The sequence below is a fragment of the Bubalus kerabau genome, chromosome 8, assembly GCF_029407905.1.
Source record: "Bubalus kerabau isolate K-KA32 ecotype Philippines breed swamp buffalo chromosome 8, PCC_UOA_SB_1v2, whole genome shotgun sequence".
NCBI lineage: Eukaryota > Metazoa > Chordata > Mammalia > Artiodactyla > Bovidae > Bubalus > Bubalus kerabau.
In genome coordinates this window covers 71,573,370-71,592,209 of record NC_073631.1, presented here as the reverse complement: position 1 = coordinate 71,592,209, position 18,840 = coordinate 71,573,370, and the positions used below count along the sequence as shown (strand labels likewise).

General features: G+C 47.3%; 1 protein-coding gene across 1 annotated transcript in view; it reads right to left on the bottom strand.

Moving 5' to 3' along the window:
* JAZF1 (JAZF zinc finger 1) overlaps positions 1 to 18,840 on the bottom strand; it is a 334,411-nt gene that overhangs the window by 5,250 nt on the left and 310,321 nt on the right. The window contains exon 4 of the mRNA XM_055590525.1: positions 3,852 to 4,021. Coding sequence (XP_055446500.1) covers positions 3,852 to 4,021 — 170 coding nt within the window. The remainder of the gene's footprint in view (positions 1 to 3,851; positions 4,022 to 18,840) is intronic.

Sequence of the window (18,840 nt, the reverse complement as noted above, 5' to 3'; positions counted from 1 at the left end):
GGTACAGAGGAGGACCTGAGGTGGCACTGGTTCTTTTCCATGCCAGGAACTCCCTGCCTGCTGAGGGAACTGACCCAATCGAACAACAAAATTCTACTCCAAATCAAATCATGAGAGCTAAAGTTAGGACACCACACACTGGGCCACCATGCCTTAACTATTTGATCTCTGTCGGTATTCAGGCTTGTGTAAGTACAATATGTAATGTGTACCATAAAAAATCCTAACTTTCAGCTTCCTGTGAACCTTTATGTCCTACACAAAGGAGAGGATGAAGTCATTTGGGTATCTGATGTGGAAGAAAGATGAAAAAACCAAAGCTGGGCTTGGAGATGGTGCAAGTGTTAGTTGCTCTGTCATGTCCGACTTTTTGGGACCCCATGGCCTGTAGCCCGCCAGACTCCTCTGTCCGTTGGATTTTCCAGACAAGAACACTGGAGTGGGTTGCCAGCTAAGTTAAAGTTAAAACAGTGAAGGCATGTGGAGCAGCATGGTGACACCCCACCCGCCCCAGAGACGGCACTGCAAGTCTTCCTCTGTCGTACTTGACATATAGCAGCACATGGGATGTCCAGGGCAAGTCAGGTGGGAACCAGGTCTTTTTTCTCCCATGGTTATTACTGTAATCTGTGTTCAGTGTAGGTAATTGTAGACATTGAGAAAGTAGAAGCATAAGAATGTATAACAGAATCATAGTTGAACATCTGAGGTATTACAGTATTTTTTGCTGTGTATACGTGTGTGTGTGTGTGTATATATATATATAAATACACACACATACAGTTTGGATTCCCTCATCAACATTTTTTGAAAATAGCATAAATTTCTAGGGAAATTATGGAACTGAAGAATTTGGACATTTTTAAAAGCTCTATTTTCTGCCAAGTTTTATCCAGAAAGGTCAGTTAATGCTCCCACCAGGGCTTCTAGGGGGACCCTCAGGAGAGGCAAGGAGATTTAGATCCACTGAAGGGGAGAAAGGCTCAAGTGTCCTTGGGAAAATCTGGAGCTACATGTGTGCTTGACTGTGTATCTACACAGATGCCAGAGACCAAGCTTGCTTTATGCTGCTGAATGCTGTGTTCTCTGTGTAGCCGAGGACTCTCAGAGAGACTTTGTGCAGAACCAAGATGGATGGAATCAGTTGTGCTCCTGGCCTGGAATGTCTGCGAGGAGCACAGAAGAATGAATCGTGTTGTGGCTTTGGGGTTCCATTGGTCAGTGGGGAGCCCACATTGCCCCCCTCTTCCCCCATGCATTCTGTCTTTGTCCCTTTATCCTTAGGGTATTTACTTAATGTTCTGGACGTGAGCTACATGCAGAAGGGTCTTTGAGCTGTAAGCACTTGGGCTGATAAGATCGTAAGTGCTCTGCCAGTCGTGTGAACAGATGAGGTAGAAAGGTCAGATGACAGAACTTTAGGATGGGGGGAACTTCAGTCTGGGAAGCTGGTAAGGGCCCCCACAAACATTGGAGCTGTGCTTTGAGAAATGGGAATGAAATGAGGAATGCTGACAGAGGAGGGAAAGGGGGCATTTAGAGGCGAAAGAATTAACATGGGAAACCACTGTACTGCTGCTCCTGCGCCCTACTCTATATGAAGTCTGGGGAGTTAGATGCTCATCTTCTCTCAGTTCTGCAAATGCCAGTGAAATGGTGAGAACAGCTGATCCTGAGTCAGTGCCCAAGAGCCTCGTGGATGAGAAACCCCCTGCTAGTAGGCAGGGCAAGGAATGAGACATGTCTGAAGGTAGCCGTGGGGATGAACAAGATGGCAGCCCTTGTGGATTCTGCCTGACACCACAGTGCACTAGCTCATTATGCCCTCCTCTCACCAAAATCCAATCCAACAACCATGCAGTAAATAAGGTGAAATAATTACACTAGAGAACACCACTGCCCTGCAGCCAGTAACTTCCCAGGAGAAAGAGACTAAAGAGTTACGTAATATGACTACCTTTACCTCAAGCAGCTGGTTAGGAGAAGCAGTTATGCATTTGTTCCTGTCCCATGCACCATTACCTGGTATTCTGGACCAGGAAAGGAAACTTTCCCTTTCACACTTCCCTCATGGAAATCACGACCACTAATTGCCACCCGTGTCATTTGCCAGTCTGTGGTACTGAAACAGGCAGCCTCTATAGCCCAAGTTTCATGCAATTTTCTTTGGGCCTTAGATGGAGAAAGAGCACTCCCCCAAAGTCCTCATCGACCTAGATGCAAACAAACTGCAGGAAGGCAGAAACTACTGGAAATTCAAGAAAAATAGAAGCAAAAGAGTAATGACAAGAAAATAGAAATGACCAGGGGAAAGGGATGGAAAAATGAAATGAAGCCAGAGGTGGCAAAGAGAGAAGGCTTCATCCTCTTTGGCCAAAATAAAGGGTGGAGCTTACATTCCCCTACCTCATTTTTTGTTTTTCAGTCAGTTGCGGTCTGGGTTATTACTTTGCTCCCTCTTTTAACTTAGCTGATGTGTAAGACACCCCTAAAACAGTGTTTGGACCCTTGAGAGAAGGCAGCAAGACAGCGGAGCATGGTGCACCAGCTCCTGAGAAGCATGGAGGGCAGGCAGGATACAAGAGCAGTGTCCTTGTCCAGCTTTCTCCATTTTCACATAGAGAAAGAAGAGAAAATCTCTTTCTGCAAGCAGAGCTGTCCTCTGGGCAAAGTAGCTTCTTGAACAATCCCTTGGGCTCCTGGCTTCCTGAGGTAACCATTTCGTTCTTTTCCTGCCCCCACTCCACTACCACGATGCCTTCTGACCCACAGGAGTGTACATGTGCAGTGGGGGCACGGCACAGTCATCAGGACACACTTATGGGACCGCACATCTCCATCGTGGGGCCTCACCTAGACTTTCCATGATCAACATTTAACCGTGTTCAGAGTTGGTGAAACCCTGAGCCACTTACCTGCGATACATTTGTGTTTTATGCTTTAATATCAGCAGCAGGTAAAAACTACTGAAATAATCGTGTGTGTGTGTGTGTGTGTGTGTGTGTGCAGAGACGTATTGAAGAGGGAATAGTACAGGAAGTGCTTTTGCTATCATATTTTTCAAGCCTTTCTTTACAAATAGTCAATCTGCTGAACTTTGGGGAAATTAGCATCTCATCACAGGCACCGAATGTGTTTTTTAGTTTTTTCACAGTTGGATTTAAAGAGCTGCTAATGCTTCATGGGAAAGTTTGCAGATTTGTTTTCTTGTAATGTCCTCTGGACCCGAATGTGTGGGTGTTTCTCAGTGTTTTGTCCCCTGGAGTTTTTCTCAACAGAGAATTTAGTGCCCCTGGCTCCCCTGACACCCAGTCAGGCCTGCAGAGACACAGGTTTTGGCCGTCTACAGAGACTTTGCTGAAGCTAGAGCTGATGGTTAGGTGTGAAAAATACCAAAGGCCCCCTTTTTCCTCATCTCTTCATGCCATTCGGGGCAAGTGGGCAATGGCTTCCTCAGCTGGAAGAAAATACCCTACAACATTTTCCAAAAGAGCTCTGTGAACCGTCTGTAGGCTTTTAAGACTTCAAAGTGGTCTCTGTGAACCACCTGCAGAGCCAGCCACGGGGAAAGGTGTTTGGCAAACAAATAAGTGACACATTTGATATTCCGCCTGTTTTGACATGAATTTGAAGAATATCAAAAACATGATTCTCCCACAACAACAAAAATCTCCTTCCCATACAGATCAGCAAAGGGAAAAACCCACCCAGAGACCAGAGCTAGCCCTGACCTGAGGGCAGCCACACACCCAATCGGCTCCACAGAGGGAAGCACCTCTCCCCAGACTTGACTGACACAGGGCTTGCCATTTTCCATCTGGTTATGCCAAGCGAGAGGGTATTTCTTTTACCTTGTATCTCTTTTTACATCCAGGAACTGGGCAGGCAAAAGGCTTCTCCTCCCCTCCGTTCATGCACATGGAGCTGAGGATGGCTTCAGAGCTGATGGCACTCTCTGTGGTCCAGGACTCGTCGCTATCTGACTCCTCATAATCCACCTCTTCCTCGTCGTATTCGCTGCCTGCAGGGCCAGAGCAGAAATCAAGGAGCGTCAGGAGCGTCCCTCTCACCCTAACCCTAACCCTAGGACAGGAGGCATGGCAGTGAGGGGACAGGCAGCTCCAACTGCCCTGGAAGAGGACATCTAGGGCGCCAAGGGACTGCAAGGGCATCTAGTCCCGAGGACAGCCCTGAGGGGGAGGGTATCTGTTTTCCCATCAGAGAGCCCAGGGCTCATGGTAAGGAGTTAGCTGTGCAAGAACATGAATGCAATTCTTCAGCAAAGGTGACTGCAAAGATGCTGAAACCAAATATAACCGACCACGACAGACAAACCCCTGTCCCAACACACACACGCACATACACACACACACACACACGATACACATGACACTCCAATGAACAGAATCCTGTCCCCTTAATTTTCATGCTTTATCACCATAGTAAATACAAAAATCTGTGGGAGGGGGTTACATTTTACACTTATTAGGTATTTACACTTCAGTGGGAATTCATTTCAGATCTTTTCCTTTATAAGCTGAGCTGGGAAGACCACGAAGAAATGTGGCACTAAAGGGGGGTTACCCCAAGCTAGGGAGCAGGGGGCTGAAACACCCAGAGCTCTGAGCGCACAATGTCATCATCAGAATGCAGGTCCAGCTAGAGGATGACCTGACAATTCCCTACCACACCTGTCCCCAGCGAACAGCACCTGCCTTTCAGTACACACCACCTTTCCTGGGAGGGAGGGCCGGCTCAGCCACCGCAGCACAGAGCTCAGACGCATGCCGGGATCCCCTTGTACCCTGAGGTTAAGAGCTCTGCTCAGAACCGAATTAAAAATCTGCCTCACCAACTTCTGCTCAGCATGGAGGGGATGGAGAACCACTTCAACAAGCAACACCCCCCCCCTTTTTTTTAACGAGGTCTACAGCCATTTATGTGGAGTTTTTGCACAATACAATCCTGAAGGACATAATTCTACAGATCATAAACAGTGTAAAATAATATGTTGACAAGTTCTAATGCATTTACAAGCCTCATGGAATAAATAGGAATTATAGCACAACATTAATAAGAATTATATGGTAGCAATTACAGTTGTGAAAGTCATCCCCCAGGTGTGAAGCTAAATTGCAGCAGGGGCCTGCCTGGGTGCTCACCATGGGCTCCCTCTGCTACATCAATTATTTCAACACCAAATATTGGCACTTTTATTGGGTTTCATTTTAATAGGCATTAATAAGATTGTTTGAAGAGCCAGTCAAGCCAGGAACAAGGACGCCAGCATGAGGTGAACACTTAAAAGGATCCAGGAAGGGAGGAAGGGACCTCAAGGTGAACGAGGGCCTCGTATGTTTTAGGCATGTGAGATGCGTCATCTCATTTAACCCTCTGGTGACCCAGTGAGGTGAGGATGACTGTCACACACACAAAGAAACAGCACCGTGTGGTTCAAGAGCTTACACATTCTCAGTTAGCGATCAAGGGAGTCAGTTTTCCCCAGGTGACGTTTTCCTGGCCTCCAATGCCAGCAGCTCTCTGGGGCGGGGGGGAGCGGGGTGTTTCTCAACCTCCATGTTTCTGGTCCTCCACTATCTACCACTCAGAATTCAAAGCAGCCTGTTTAGAAACTCGGGCGGTGCAGAAAAAAACAACCAGGCCAAAATGAGGCTCTGGCATTCAGTGTGGGTTTCAGTAAGCCCCGCTGTGTTTGGTTGGAGACCCCAGGGATCAAGACAGCACAGGGGTGCCACTCTGCTGAGGCCCTGAGTCGGTCTGTGAGCAAATCTCAAAATCTGTTTTCCAGTAGGGCACCGTTTAGGACATTTTACTCTTAAATGCCACATGCCGCTGTCCTTTAAATTGCTTGTTAGAAAACTATAAATGCTGTTTCGCAAAGCTCTTCCAGTAGGACTTGAGAAAGTGAGAATGACTAATTTACCCATCTAATTGGGCTAACTTGTTAACCTGAATACTGAAAATTGCACAACATTTACAACTGGGCACAGAGGGTGGGAAAGAAAGCCTCAGACCAACCGAGGGCTTAATGAAGCCCAGCAGAAGATAAAACTTCAAAACTCCTCGGGATCAAAAGGGGCCAGGCCCGAGGGATTGATCCTGTAGACACAGCTGCTTGGAAACCACGTGGCATCCAGTCCCAAGTGTTGCAGGAAGGGGGACCACGAGTCACCATCCACGTCAGGATGCCTTCGCGAGTATAGGCGTGCTCACACACCACAGGGTCCTCTGGGTGCTTTGTGAAACTGCCTGCCTGGCGTGGGGATCGAGAAGGATCTGTTTCTGCTGAGTTCTGTCCTGTAACACAAGCTGAGCAGTGCACGGCCCTGGGTTCGTGCCTTGGCTGGACAGTCAGCTGAGTGACTACCTGGCCTCTTCTTTCTCTTCTGTGAAATGGGGGAAAGACTCTTCCCTTCAGTTTAACTGAAGGGTTAAAATTAACGTTGATAAAGCACCTGGCACAGGAAGCCATAGTGGGTGCTCAAAAAATAAGACAGGACCTTCCTGGTGGTACAGTGGGTGGGAGTCTGCCTGCCAGTGCAGGGGACACGGGTTCCATCCCCGGTCCGGGAGGATTCCATGTGCCGCAGGGCAACCGAGCCGGTGTGCCACAGCTGCTGAGCCAGCGAGCCTGGAGCCTGTGCCCTGCAGTGAGAGAAGCCACTGCAGCGAGGAGCTCGTGCACCGCAACAGAGAAGCCCCTGCTAGTCACGAGAGAAAGCTCTCGTGCAGCAGTGAAAATCCAGTGCAGCCAAAAATAAATAAAAACAAAGACAGTGTAATATCGCTTTTGTAATAATACTACCCTATAATATTACATGTAAAATGATACTGTTTTTTAGAAAAGCCTGTTGTGAAACCAAACAAAAAATAAGAAAATTCAGAGGTTTGGGAATCTCCAGCAGAAAAACTACAAGAAGGATTCCATATCACAAGAGAGGCATGGTGCTCACTGAGGACTGTTCATGCACATCTACAGGGGCCAGGCTGGAGCCCATGTGATCCATGGTGCTGCCACAGATAAGCTGTGTGGCCCCAGGCAAGTGATGTAACCTCTGAGCTTTAGATTCCTCATCTGTAAAATGGACTGATAATACTACAACCTCTTAAGGTTGTTGTGAGGGCCAATTGAGTTCCTGCTTTTAAAAGGATTTAGAACAGACTGAACAACAACATTTACTAATATATTACTGTGTAAAACAGATAAGCAAATAAAAGGATGAGGATTAAATAGTTTAATCAGTTCAGTCGCTCAGTCATGTCCGACTCTTTGCGACCCCATGGACTGCAGCATGCCAGGCTTCCCTGTCCATCACCAACTCCCGGAGCTCGCTCACACTCATGTCCATCCAGTCAGTGATGCCATCTAACCATCTCATCCTCTCTGGGCCCCCTTCTCCTCCTGCCTTCAATCTTTTCCAGCATCAGGGTCTTTTCCAGTGAGTCAGTTCTTTGCATCAGGCGGCCAAAGTACTGGAGTTTCAGCTTCAGCATTAGTCCTTCCAATGAATATTCAGGACTGATTTCCTTGAGGATGGACTGGTTGGATCTCCTTGCAGTCCAAGGGACTCTCAAGAGTCTTCTCCAACACCACAGTTCAAAAGCCTCAATTCTTCGGTGCTCAGCTTTCTTTACAGTCCTACTCTCACATCCATACATGACCACTGGAAAAACCATAGCCTTGACTAGATGGACCTTTGTTGGCAAAGTAATGTCTCTGCTTTTTAATATGCTGTCTAGGCTGGTCATAACTTTCCTTCCAAGGAGCAAGTGTCCTTTAATTTCATGTCTGCAGTCACCATCAGCTCTGATTTTGGAGCCCAAGAAAATAAAATCTGTCACTGTTTCCTTTGTTTCCCCATCTATTTGCCATGGGGCCGGGTGCCATGATCTTAGTTTTTTTAATGTTGTGTTTTAAGCCAGCTTTTTCACTCTCCTCTTTCACTTTCATCAAGAGGCTCTTTAGTTCTTCTTTGCTTTCTGCCATGAGGGTGGTGCCATCTGTGTATCTGAGGTTATTGATATTTCTCCTGGCAATCTTGGTAAGTTTAATAAATATACATAATAACATGAGAAATATTTTACTTAGTAAGTGTAAAGATTCCATATCTCCTTCCTCCACCTTATGGACTGTCTTGTGTACCTACTCTGGAGCCCACTGCCCTTCAGGCCAGCGGGAGGGGTCAAACAGGCCCATCACTGCCAGCTTTGAGGCCATCACATTGACGTGAGCTTTTTGGATTGTTCCAGGGAAGCAGGATGGGGTGTTAAGGAATGCATATGCTCATTCATTAAGCCTGATCTTGGCTGAGCAGGTGATCCTGGAGGCACGTGTGATCTCTGTCCTGTCAGTCTGGCAGAGGTGGTGCTGGGCTCCAGCCAGCAGAGGGAGGACCCAGAATCAAGTCAGGCTCCTGGTTCTGAGCCCTCATCACCCAGAATCCATAAAATGTTCATTTCTGCAGCATTTTCCAAAGAAAAAAATTATAAAGCATTCGTCTGTGTAAAAAAGGAAAAAGACCCCCAACACCCATTCTTGTAGCTGGGAGTGATTGGGGCAGGTAGGTGTGAGGAAAGCATGCGAGTCGCAAGAATAATTCACTCCCTGGACCCAGAGCAGGTGTCTGGGGACGGGCTGGCAGGTGTCCTCTCAGAAGCAGGGTTGGGGAACAGTGAGTTGGTGAGTTGGAATTTTGCAACGAGAAGGAACTTGACAAGCCCTTGACTTCACCCTCAAGTTAACGTCACAGAAGTGAGAGGTGTTCGGTGGTTTATCTCACAGGTCTCTTTCTCCAGGGCTGCTGGCTGGGGACTCCAGCAGGGTAAGTCTATGCTGTGGCACGAGCACTGGTTCATCTGCATCTCTCCACCCCCGCCCTTTCCTTTCCACAAGTCAGCTCTAAGCCTGGGCAATGCCAACTGAAAAAGACAAGTGCTTAAGCACAAAACAGAAAACCTGCCACAGGCCAGCAGCTCTCCCCATGCTGACTCTCTTGAAGGGTCGAGAAGATGGCATTCTCATGACTAAAGGGAAAGCCTGAAGGCCTTCAGTAGGAAAAGCAGATGAAAAACCCACAGCCGTGGCTTCTTTAGAGCAACGGTGGCTGTTCCTCCAGAAGTGCCAGGCTTTCCTCTGGGCTACTGCACCTGAGAAGGCCGACAGCACAGGGGCAAGAACTGCAGAAACAGCGCCCTTGTATTTTAAAACGAAAACCAACTGGTGAGATTTCTGCTTTGGATGAACTTGCTCTCCTAGGAGACAGAACACCCGCAAAGATCTGCATCCCAAGGACAAAGGTCAGAGGACTGGGATGCTGGGGGAATGTGCCGGGGGGATTTACAGTGGGGATTCAGCCAAGCAATTATTCTGTTAGGATGATTACTGTTTTCACTGATGCTCCGGTTACAAAGTCCCATGGCTTTGAGGCTCTGCCCAACCCTAGTTCTCCCTTAAGCACTTTCATTTTTACTGCACTAATGGGCACGATATGAAGCTTTGAGGGATGCACAAAAGCATGATAGCCAAAATGCCGGGTTTCTTTTAATTTGGCCTACTTTTGCTTTAAATCATTTGTTCCTTAACTTCTAGCAAATACTTCCATACCTAAACTTACCTGTGCCTACTGGATTTAATAAAAATTGCAGCTACCTAAGAATGAGCAAATTTTGCTTGACACTTGCATTCTCGAACTGGAAGAAGTTAGGAGATGCCTTTGTCATTTAGGTGGTGGTGGTGGGGTGGCTCCTGTAAGCCTGGAGTGTGGAGACGTATTTTTCATGGAACCAACCTTTGTTTCCCCAGTTTTGCAAAGGGGAGAGTTGGGGTTCAGGAGGTGTGGGACCTGTCTAAGGTCACCCAGTTAGAAACAGGCAGGCTGGACTGGTACTTGAGTCTTTGGTTTCAAAGCTTGTGCTTTTTGATTTAATTTTGAATGGAATATCCCTGACTGACAGAAAGATGTGACACACAGAGCGAAGCCCTGGAAGCCCTGGAGAGGAGCGGGAGGGAGTCCAGCATGGGGTGTGGGAAGCCCAGGGCTAGTCTCAACCTGAGTGTGGGGCCTGCCCTCCTGGGTGTTAGCATTCCAGTGTTGCAAAGAAAAGCCCCATGAGTTGATTTTTTCAGGCTTTTCATATTCTTAGGCATCATTAAACAATTTACAAGTAACTTTACCAATGTGAGAATTTCTACAAGAAAATTAATTTCACCTTGCATGGTCACAGGTGGGCATTGGCAGCCACTAATCTTTCTCAGGTCGAGCTTTCCATTGTCATCCTCCATGGCTGCACAGTCCCCACTTGGGGGCCGGAGGCGGGCAGGACAGTGATTGACAGAGGTACCTTTGGATGGGTGGCCCCAAGAGCTCATGCCAGCATTTCATTTGCGGAAATGAGCAAACCCAGTGGACAGGATTTCAGAGGGCAACTATATTCTACAGGACTGCGGGAAGAGTCTGCCTGGGTGTCGGCCAAGGAAATAAAAAGTTGATTTCATGAGTTACATGAAAAGACAAGGGGGTCCAGAGTGCCTGTGCACACTTATATCCATATCCACCCACCTGGGCGAGTCCCCTTCATGCCCAGGAGCCAGCTGAGTGCCTCATTCGCCACAAGGACCACCTTACATCTAGCCCACTTCCCTCTAGACTCTGCCCACCACCCTCTGTCCCCTGCTCACCTCTCTACTCTGTGATGATGGCCCCAAACTCATTCTAGCACCTATAGTGTTCTCGTTCTTTGTATTCATAAACAGAGTGACATACGGATAAAAACAAGTCAACCTTTTCCAGAAATCCAATATGCCACAATTTTAACTCAGATCGTTAATATTCATGCACAAGTTCTAACTGCAGTGACAGCAAACCAAAACTCTCTTGGGATGTCAAATTCTGGCAAAGACATTAGCAAAGCGTTGCCTTTCTGCCTTATAGAATTAGAATTATAATTAGCTTTAATTGGTACCGACCCACTTTATATGAGCTGAAGCAACAACAGTCTAAATGAACTGACAAGTGATTACAATGGAAGACACACTTAGTGGTTCAAGGGACCATCGCCAAGTCTCAAAAATTCCTGACCGCCTTGGTCCGCCATCACCGTCCTAAGGGCAGCTGACCCTTATTGGGGGCACACTCATTTAAACCTCGCAACAGCCCTATGAGGCTGATACCTACTACAATATCTTCATTTTATATACAACAAAGGCTCAGAGAGGCAGAGTGCCTTGTCTAAGGTCACAAAGCTCTTCCGTGGCAGAGCAAGGGTTCTACTCTAGCCATCTTAGCTCTAGAGCTTGTCTTCCTAACCTGCCTATGGTCCCACTAATAACTTGAATCCACCCGAAGGAAAGTGCACATCTCTCAGTATGTTCAAACGCATGTCACTGAACTCATGGTGGCTTTGAGAGTACTTGGCACACCAAAGCCACACAGTATGTATTTGTTAAACACACAAAGGAAAGGCAAAGATGAAACAGGCCTCCTGACACCAGGTCCCTGCTTTCTAACCACGTAACAGGGTTGTGTGTGGACACTGCAAGTGATGAAGGCATTGTGGAGACGCACACGCAGCTGTGTATCTGACATCCAGGGTCTGCCACTTCAAGACAGATGAGATGCAGAAGTCCAGTCCCCCATCACCTTCCATTGTGTTGATTTTTGACAAAGTGAGAACCACGAGTTGATGATGTGGTCACAGGCAGCCGCACTCCTGCTGGTACACTCGTAACAAGGGGAACGTGGGAGGGATGTGGAGGCTGCCACCCCCAAACTGGCCAGGACTGCACAGCCCTGACTGCCGCCCAGCCACCACGACGTGACTGCCATCACTGAAGGGCTGAGCAGTGCTCGGAAGCTGTGACCCTGCTCCTGGCTCCTTCCTTGTCACTCTCACTCCACAGCCCATGATTGAATTAAGGTTAAGATCTATGGAATCTTAAGCTCTATGGAAGCCTTAGGGTTAAGGTGATGGAAATCAGCTGCTTCTAAAAACTGGGTGTTCAGATTTTAAAACAACTCCACCAAGCAAGCGTAAGAAATCCTCTATTTGAATAGGCACATTTCCAGAAAAAGATGTAAAGGGAAAACTAACCGTTTTCTTATCAGTGCTTTCTTATTTTGCCTCCGTCCTCCTCTTCTTTCTCCTTGAGGCTTCAGAGAAGCCTCTGTTCTTCTCTCACCCGCTCAGTTTGCAGTCAAGCCCCTGCAGTTTGTTCCTGACTGAGTTTTGGTACCTAATTCCCCAGCTCTCCATCTTGGTGAGAAGAGAAACAAACTACCCCCAAAGCACAAGAAAACATCTTGTCTCCTTTATTGTTCTCATATTCTGGCTATTTTTCAGGGAAAACAAAATGAACAATAAGAAACAAGGACGTCCCTTCAGTACTGCAAGGATCTCAGTAACATCGCCGCCCCACCTCCCACCCACATCAGCTCCGCTATGTCACTTTGAGGGGAGATGAAAATGGCTCTTTCCCCTGAGCCTTCCAGTTGCTGCTCGAGATTCACTGAGATTTAACATAAAGGTTTCTTGTCACAACAGGCAACTCTCAAGACCTATTTCCGATGCAGAGTCCCAATGTTTTCAAATTGTGACTCCTAAGTGGGCCGTGAAGTCATTTTTGTGGGGCATAATTAGAATTATTTTTTTTTTAAATGGACAGAATGGAATAGAAAGTATCAGAGTATAAGATGTGTTTGTAAAACTTGTTTCAGGTGTGTGTCTCAGTGTAAAGATTCTTCTGACTACATGTCACAGTAAGAAAAGCATGAAGCCGTTTTTAACCACCAGTATAGAGCTTCTTTCTACAAGAACCAACATTCAAAAAAAAAAAAAAAAAAAAAAAAGAACCAACATTCATTTCTGGGGAGGGGGGCGGAATCAAACAATTTTTAACTGACATTTTAATAGCATATAGAGAGGCTGAAATAGAAGAGAAAGGTCATTTTTGGTGCCTGCCAGTAAGGCACTGTGTCAGCTAGCAGGAACCTACAATCGAACAGGGGAGGTGGGCTGTTGGCAAGCCGACCTCAGGCCCAGCAGGAGGACACAGACAAGATCTCACCGTGAAAGTGACAGAGGTGTATCATGGAGAGAAAGCACGATGGCAGCTTTTCACCATTTCAGGCACCCTTCTGGCCTGTGCCACCGCTCGTTCTGTTTGAATATTCTCTAGGGAAGCCAATCTCTGTTTGCAAGGTGGGTGAAATCTAGTTTTAAGAAATGGTCCTAAGTCACCCACTGGGCTCTTTTAAAAAGGGTCCTACAGGGCACCCTGGTCTCTCTTACCAGTTGTTGTCAGACTGCCAAATAGAATAGGTTCTCTGAGTTTCAAACCTTGCAGCTGAGCTAAGAAGGGCTGGCCAGCAAGCAGGTGCCCGTGAGGGTGAGTGTCCAGACTCAGAGAATCAGGCCTGCTCAGTCCTGTGAAGGAGCACAGGGGAGCCTGGAAGGCGGGTGTGGGTGTGTCCAAGGGTGACTGGCTTGTCCTGCCCATCACCCTCTTGTGTCTCCTGGGAGATGGCTGTCAGACTGTGGGTTCCTCAAGGCTGGGCTGCTCTAACTGTCCCCAGACCCCAGTACCCAGCATGGTGTGCACCGTGAGCAGGGCTCCGCCAGTCCTTGTGGGATGAAGGTATCTATGGCAGAGGCCCTGAGCACTGGAGGGATGGAACCACGTGACACAATGCACACAGGGATCTGTATATAACATACAGACTCTGTGCTTCGTAATTATGCTTATGTAATACACACTACAATTTGTATATAACAAAATAAGAGGAACAGTGACGCCATTAGGGATCACAATCTGTACGATGCACGTACACAACAGCTCTATCTCCCATTAAACCTGATGAATACAACTATGGAAACCAGCTGGATCCCAGCCAGAGGCTGCGTTGGGGCAGGTAATTCAGGGACTTGGGAGCAGGCTGCCTGTATTAGGATCTGGCTCTGCTATTACCATCTGGTGCCCTCTACCAGACTCTCTGTCCATGGGATTTTCAAGGCAAGAATACTGGAGGAAATACTGCCATTTCCTCCTCCTGGGATCTTCCCCACCCAAGGATCAAACCCGCATTTCTTGAGTCTCCTACATTGCAGGCAGATTCTTTACCACTGTGTCACCTGGGAAGCCACCCTCAGACTCAATATTCCACCTTCAACTCATCTGTAAAATGGAAAAACACTGGAACTAACTTCATAGGGCTGTGGTGAAGATGGAGAAGGAAATGGTGGTCCACTCCAATACTCTTGCCTAGGAAACCCCATGGACAGAGGAGCCTGGCCTGCTACAGTCCATGGGCTCACAAGAGTTGGATAGTAGACTTAGCAACTATACCATCACCACTAATATGTATAAAGTGGTTACATTAATTTGTGGCATACAGTTCTGTATATTAGCTCTGGATGGTATTATTGTTTTGATCAGTAATTTAAAACTGTCTAGACTTGAAAGAAATGGCCAGGTATGGACAAAGCCAGTGAGAAATCATCTGGTTAGAGTCATCTGTCTAAAATGCATGGACAAAAATGCCTAAGATATAGTTTCCCCTTTTAATACAACGGATGAGAATACTGCTTTCTCATGCTGTCAGAAATAAACAAATGGCTGATTTGGGGCTATATGGCTGAACTCATTTTTCATTAATTCACCCACAGTCCTGGAGACCTGGGGGTGAAAGAGACATGCAATCTCTCTGCCTTCAAGGTGCGCAGTGAGATGAGGGCCCCCCAGTGGCTCATTTCAGCACTGTGGGTTCCTGCAGCGAGGGCGTGCCCTGCTCTCAATAATGTGAATTCTGGAAACAATGGGAGCAGAGGACTGTCTTTCTGAAACAAGTGCAGCCTTCTCTGTGGTACAGAGGCACTTGCCAGGGCTGGTTACAGGAATGGTGTTTTCCTTTCTAACACAGATTTAATGTGTTATACGTACATGCAGGGTGGATATTTTTATGCCAAGAGAAAGCTCAGAGGGTAGGGTTGGGAAAAGGAGGATGATGGACATCAAGAAAGATGCAATAATCAAGATAAGAAATAATTAGGGTCCACTGGCAAAAACCCGTTTCTGCTGCATCAGAGTAATCGTCTCTTTCAGACCCAGCCGAGGATGTGGAAACGCGCCACTGCAGAAAATATGGTGTGCTTCTCTGGGGAAGAATGTCATGAAGAGTCACTGAAAGTTCACAGGAATCTCGGAGGTCTCTCGTAAAAGCTTTGTTTCACACTTTGTCCCATGTGGAACCCACAGCCTGGGCCGCATGAAAAACGAGTTTTATGAGAGCACTTCTGATTTTTAAGAAGGCTATTTGGCTTCATAACCGGGCAGCTTCCTGAGAGCTCCGGGATGTCATTTTTACATACTGCACATCGCAGGCTGCCTCCATAATCGTCAGGGCCACACTTAAATCTGGTGAAACGTTGCCTGAGTGACAAACCTCGACAAAAGCGATTGGGAGAAACTGCAGGGGCAAGAACCTCCTGGTCAAAGAGATTGTGTTAAGTGTGCTATAAAAAGTAGTCTGATTTTTTGCATGAGGGTAAGGGGTCGAGTGAGACGAGGACAGCGTGGCTTCTGCTTCTGGCATTTTCCATTCCCTACACGATTATTACCCAGCTTCCCCTGGGCCCCAGTGTTGCGGCAGGTTTTGAAGTCCAAGGTCGCAGAGTGAGCATCCAGTGACCTTAATGATGCTTTCTCCTCTATTTCTATTTTTCTGGCAATATCTCACATGACCATGAGCACACACTTTGGAGCCCAACAGCCTGGATCCCAATGCCACCTCCTTCACTGATTGTTCACTGACCTTGGGACACTCGCTCAAGTTTTCTTTGCCTAAGAACCCACATCAGACAATTCAATGAATCAACATATATGTAAGTGCTTAAACCAGCACCTGGCACTCAGCACTCTCTGTTAGTGTTTTCAGAACCCCAGGAGCAGCAGGGGTCTATGAAGTTGCCTGGTTTCCCCTGCCCACTCTCACTCCTGCGTCCATGCTGGTTCCTGCCCTGTGGGTTAGGGACCCTCAGGCCCAGCTCCCATGTTCCATGGGGCTGCTTCCTGCCCTCCTGCCTCTCCTCCCAGCCTGCTCTAGCCTGTGTGTTGGCCACCTGGTCACTGTCCACTAGATTCACCTTCCCTGTGTGCTGTTGTGGGTCAATCCCCCTGTACTCCCTTCACTTTGGACAAGAATGTGGCCTCCCATGGCCTGGCAGTGGACTCCCTTGGCTACTCTGTTTTAGTCCATCCTACAGATGTTCTGTGACAAAGACATGATGCCACATCCCTGGAAGGCTGGCTTCCTTTCAGTTGATCAGAGTTGACTTCAGAAGTGGCTCTGAGTTCTCCGTGTTGCTGTGACGTCATATGCATTAACTTTGGCTTCGAGGGGCTGCTTGGTGGCAGGAACATGGTTCTTAGACTCAGAAGCCAAAATTCAGATCCTCTTTGTGGGATCCCAGGGAATGTACCAGTCTTCTTTAAGCCCTGTTACCCCACTTGAACAAAGAGGCCTGCAGCAGGATTGGCCTGACAGTGTGGTGAGGGCTGAGCTGGAACATAGAAAAGGCTTTTCACGGTGCCCAGCAGAGGACAAGCTCAGCACAGACCTGGTCACATGACCTCTTCCCTCCTTGTCCAAAACAGAGGTGGTGGGCTCCTTCCTCTCCTCCATCCTTGCCCCTCCCCGGGTCACTTCAGGGTTCCCCGGACACAGGCATTGTTGTACAGAAATCCTACACATGCAGAGTGCTTCCTCTCACTGTGTTTACAGAAAGTATGTCACACTTAACCGAATGATGCCATATAAGCACCACATGGTGATAAACAAGATGTTTTCCCATGGCTTAGTAACAAGACTAAGGGTTTATTATTAGACATCTATTGATAGTTGAAAACAGGAACAGTTCTGGCCTAATAAACCACAGCTATTGGTCCCCAGACAGGCTGCAACAGAAGTAACAAAAGTTTTGTCTGCTTGGCCCAAACTCATATGGAAATGTGATGGATGATCTATTTACAGTTTGGATTCCAAAATCATCAGGCGCTTGAATTATATTGTGCCTGTTACTGCCTGTGACTGGTCTGGATGGGAATTTTTAATATAATGGATGAGGATGGACCAGAGATTTCTGAGACCCTAGACGGCTATATCTTGAAGGCACCAAAGTGGACACGCAGAACTGTGGCATAAACAGACTCCTCCCCTTCCTCTCTAGAGTCTCCAAGATGGACTATCAAACTGCAGCAGAGGCTTCTGTTTGGGTGGCTTCCTTGTGTGCAAATCCCATGGAAGGGGTGGGTGCTGAGAACTGCTTCTGGCCCATTTTCCAAAATGATTCGGGACAGAGCAGGTCAGGAAGATGCCCCACCTGCCATTTTCATGTGGGAGGAAGGCGGCTTTGTCCATAAAAAACAAAAAATAGAAACCCAGTGACATAAGATACCACCTCACTGTCCTTTTGCCATTTATTTCATGTTTACAGTTAGGAAATGGTATTTCTGTACCAAGATCTGATCCTCTATGCAAAATAAAGGAAGACTTTATTTGGAATTTCTGTATTTTGTCTTCCGAGGCCCTCCACAAGCTGGCCCCAGCCCTCTAGCCTCATTAAAAGAGCCCCCCACCCCGACGCCTGCCCCCAACCCCCGTCAGCTTCTCTCCTCGGGAATGGCAGGAGGTGTTTTCATGGCCCTAACTCTCTAACATCTCTAACATCTCGCTCAGCTCCTGCCCTACTCCCTTGCTCTGGTCTCTACCTGCTCCTGTCATGAATGCCTTCCAGCTCTGCTTTAAGTTCCCAAAGAGCCTGGGCTGTTTGGAGCTTTTCTCCTACACCTCTAAGTCCTGAGTGTACCATCTATACTTACTTTCCGACTGACTTTAAAACACCCAAGCTTGGCCTTTATAAGCTGTCAATGCTAGGTCATAAAAGAATATACCTTGCAAGACCTTGCAAGGATATCTGGAAATGACCTCAGGTCTTTCGTGCCCATCTCCCCTGTTACGGGGACATCACTGAGGACAGATGCACTGAGGCTGGTGGAGGTGACGTGTCCTCGGTCACATGCTTAGCAAAGGTCCAGGCAGGGGCAAAACTCTAACAGCCAGGTCCTGGACTCCTCCCCCCACCTCCCCAAGCTGATGTCCTGTCAGTGGCTTGCCTGAGTTAAATATATGGAAAACCCAGCATTTGCAAGCCAGGCAACAGAAACTTCCATCTCACAGGGACCATTCATGATACTGAAAGAGCAAGTTCTAGAAACTACAGGTTGAAATCGATGCTTCTGAGGTAGTTTTGACAAGTCCACGTGACCCCCAACCATGATCTGTATACACAGATGCAGAATCACAAATATTCAAGGAGGAGGAGGTTGACACACTTCTCTCTAAATGTCACTCTAATGTCAAGGGAAAGATGAAGCTAAGAATATTCAATTCTAAGTTCTCACGCCACTGAACACCTTTACTGCCCCATCCTCCTCCTCCTCCTCCATTATGGAGTCTGATTTGTGGCTGGCACTAAATCCAGATGATCCATTTTTCAAATCCATCCTGGCCCAGAGGCATAAGGTTGACTTCGGAGAGGCAGCCAGTGCTGTGTGCCAAAGGAGGGTGATGTTTGCAAATGTGATTATTACAACCCTAGCCAACTTCCCATTTTTCAACTCAGGTCTACTAACTACTTCTTCCCTTGAATTGGTTTTCCTCTATCAGGAGGATGTTCCTTTTTATCCAAAGACAAACCAATGACTCTTTGCAAATCCCACAAGCCATATGTCATCCACAGATTTCCTAATGGGATAATCCACTTGTC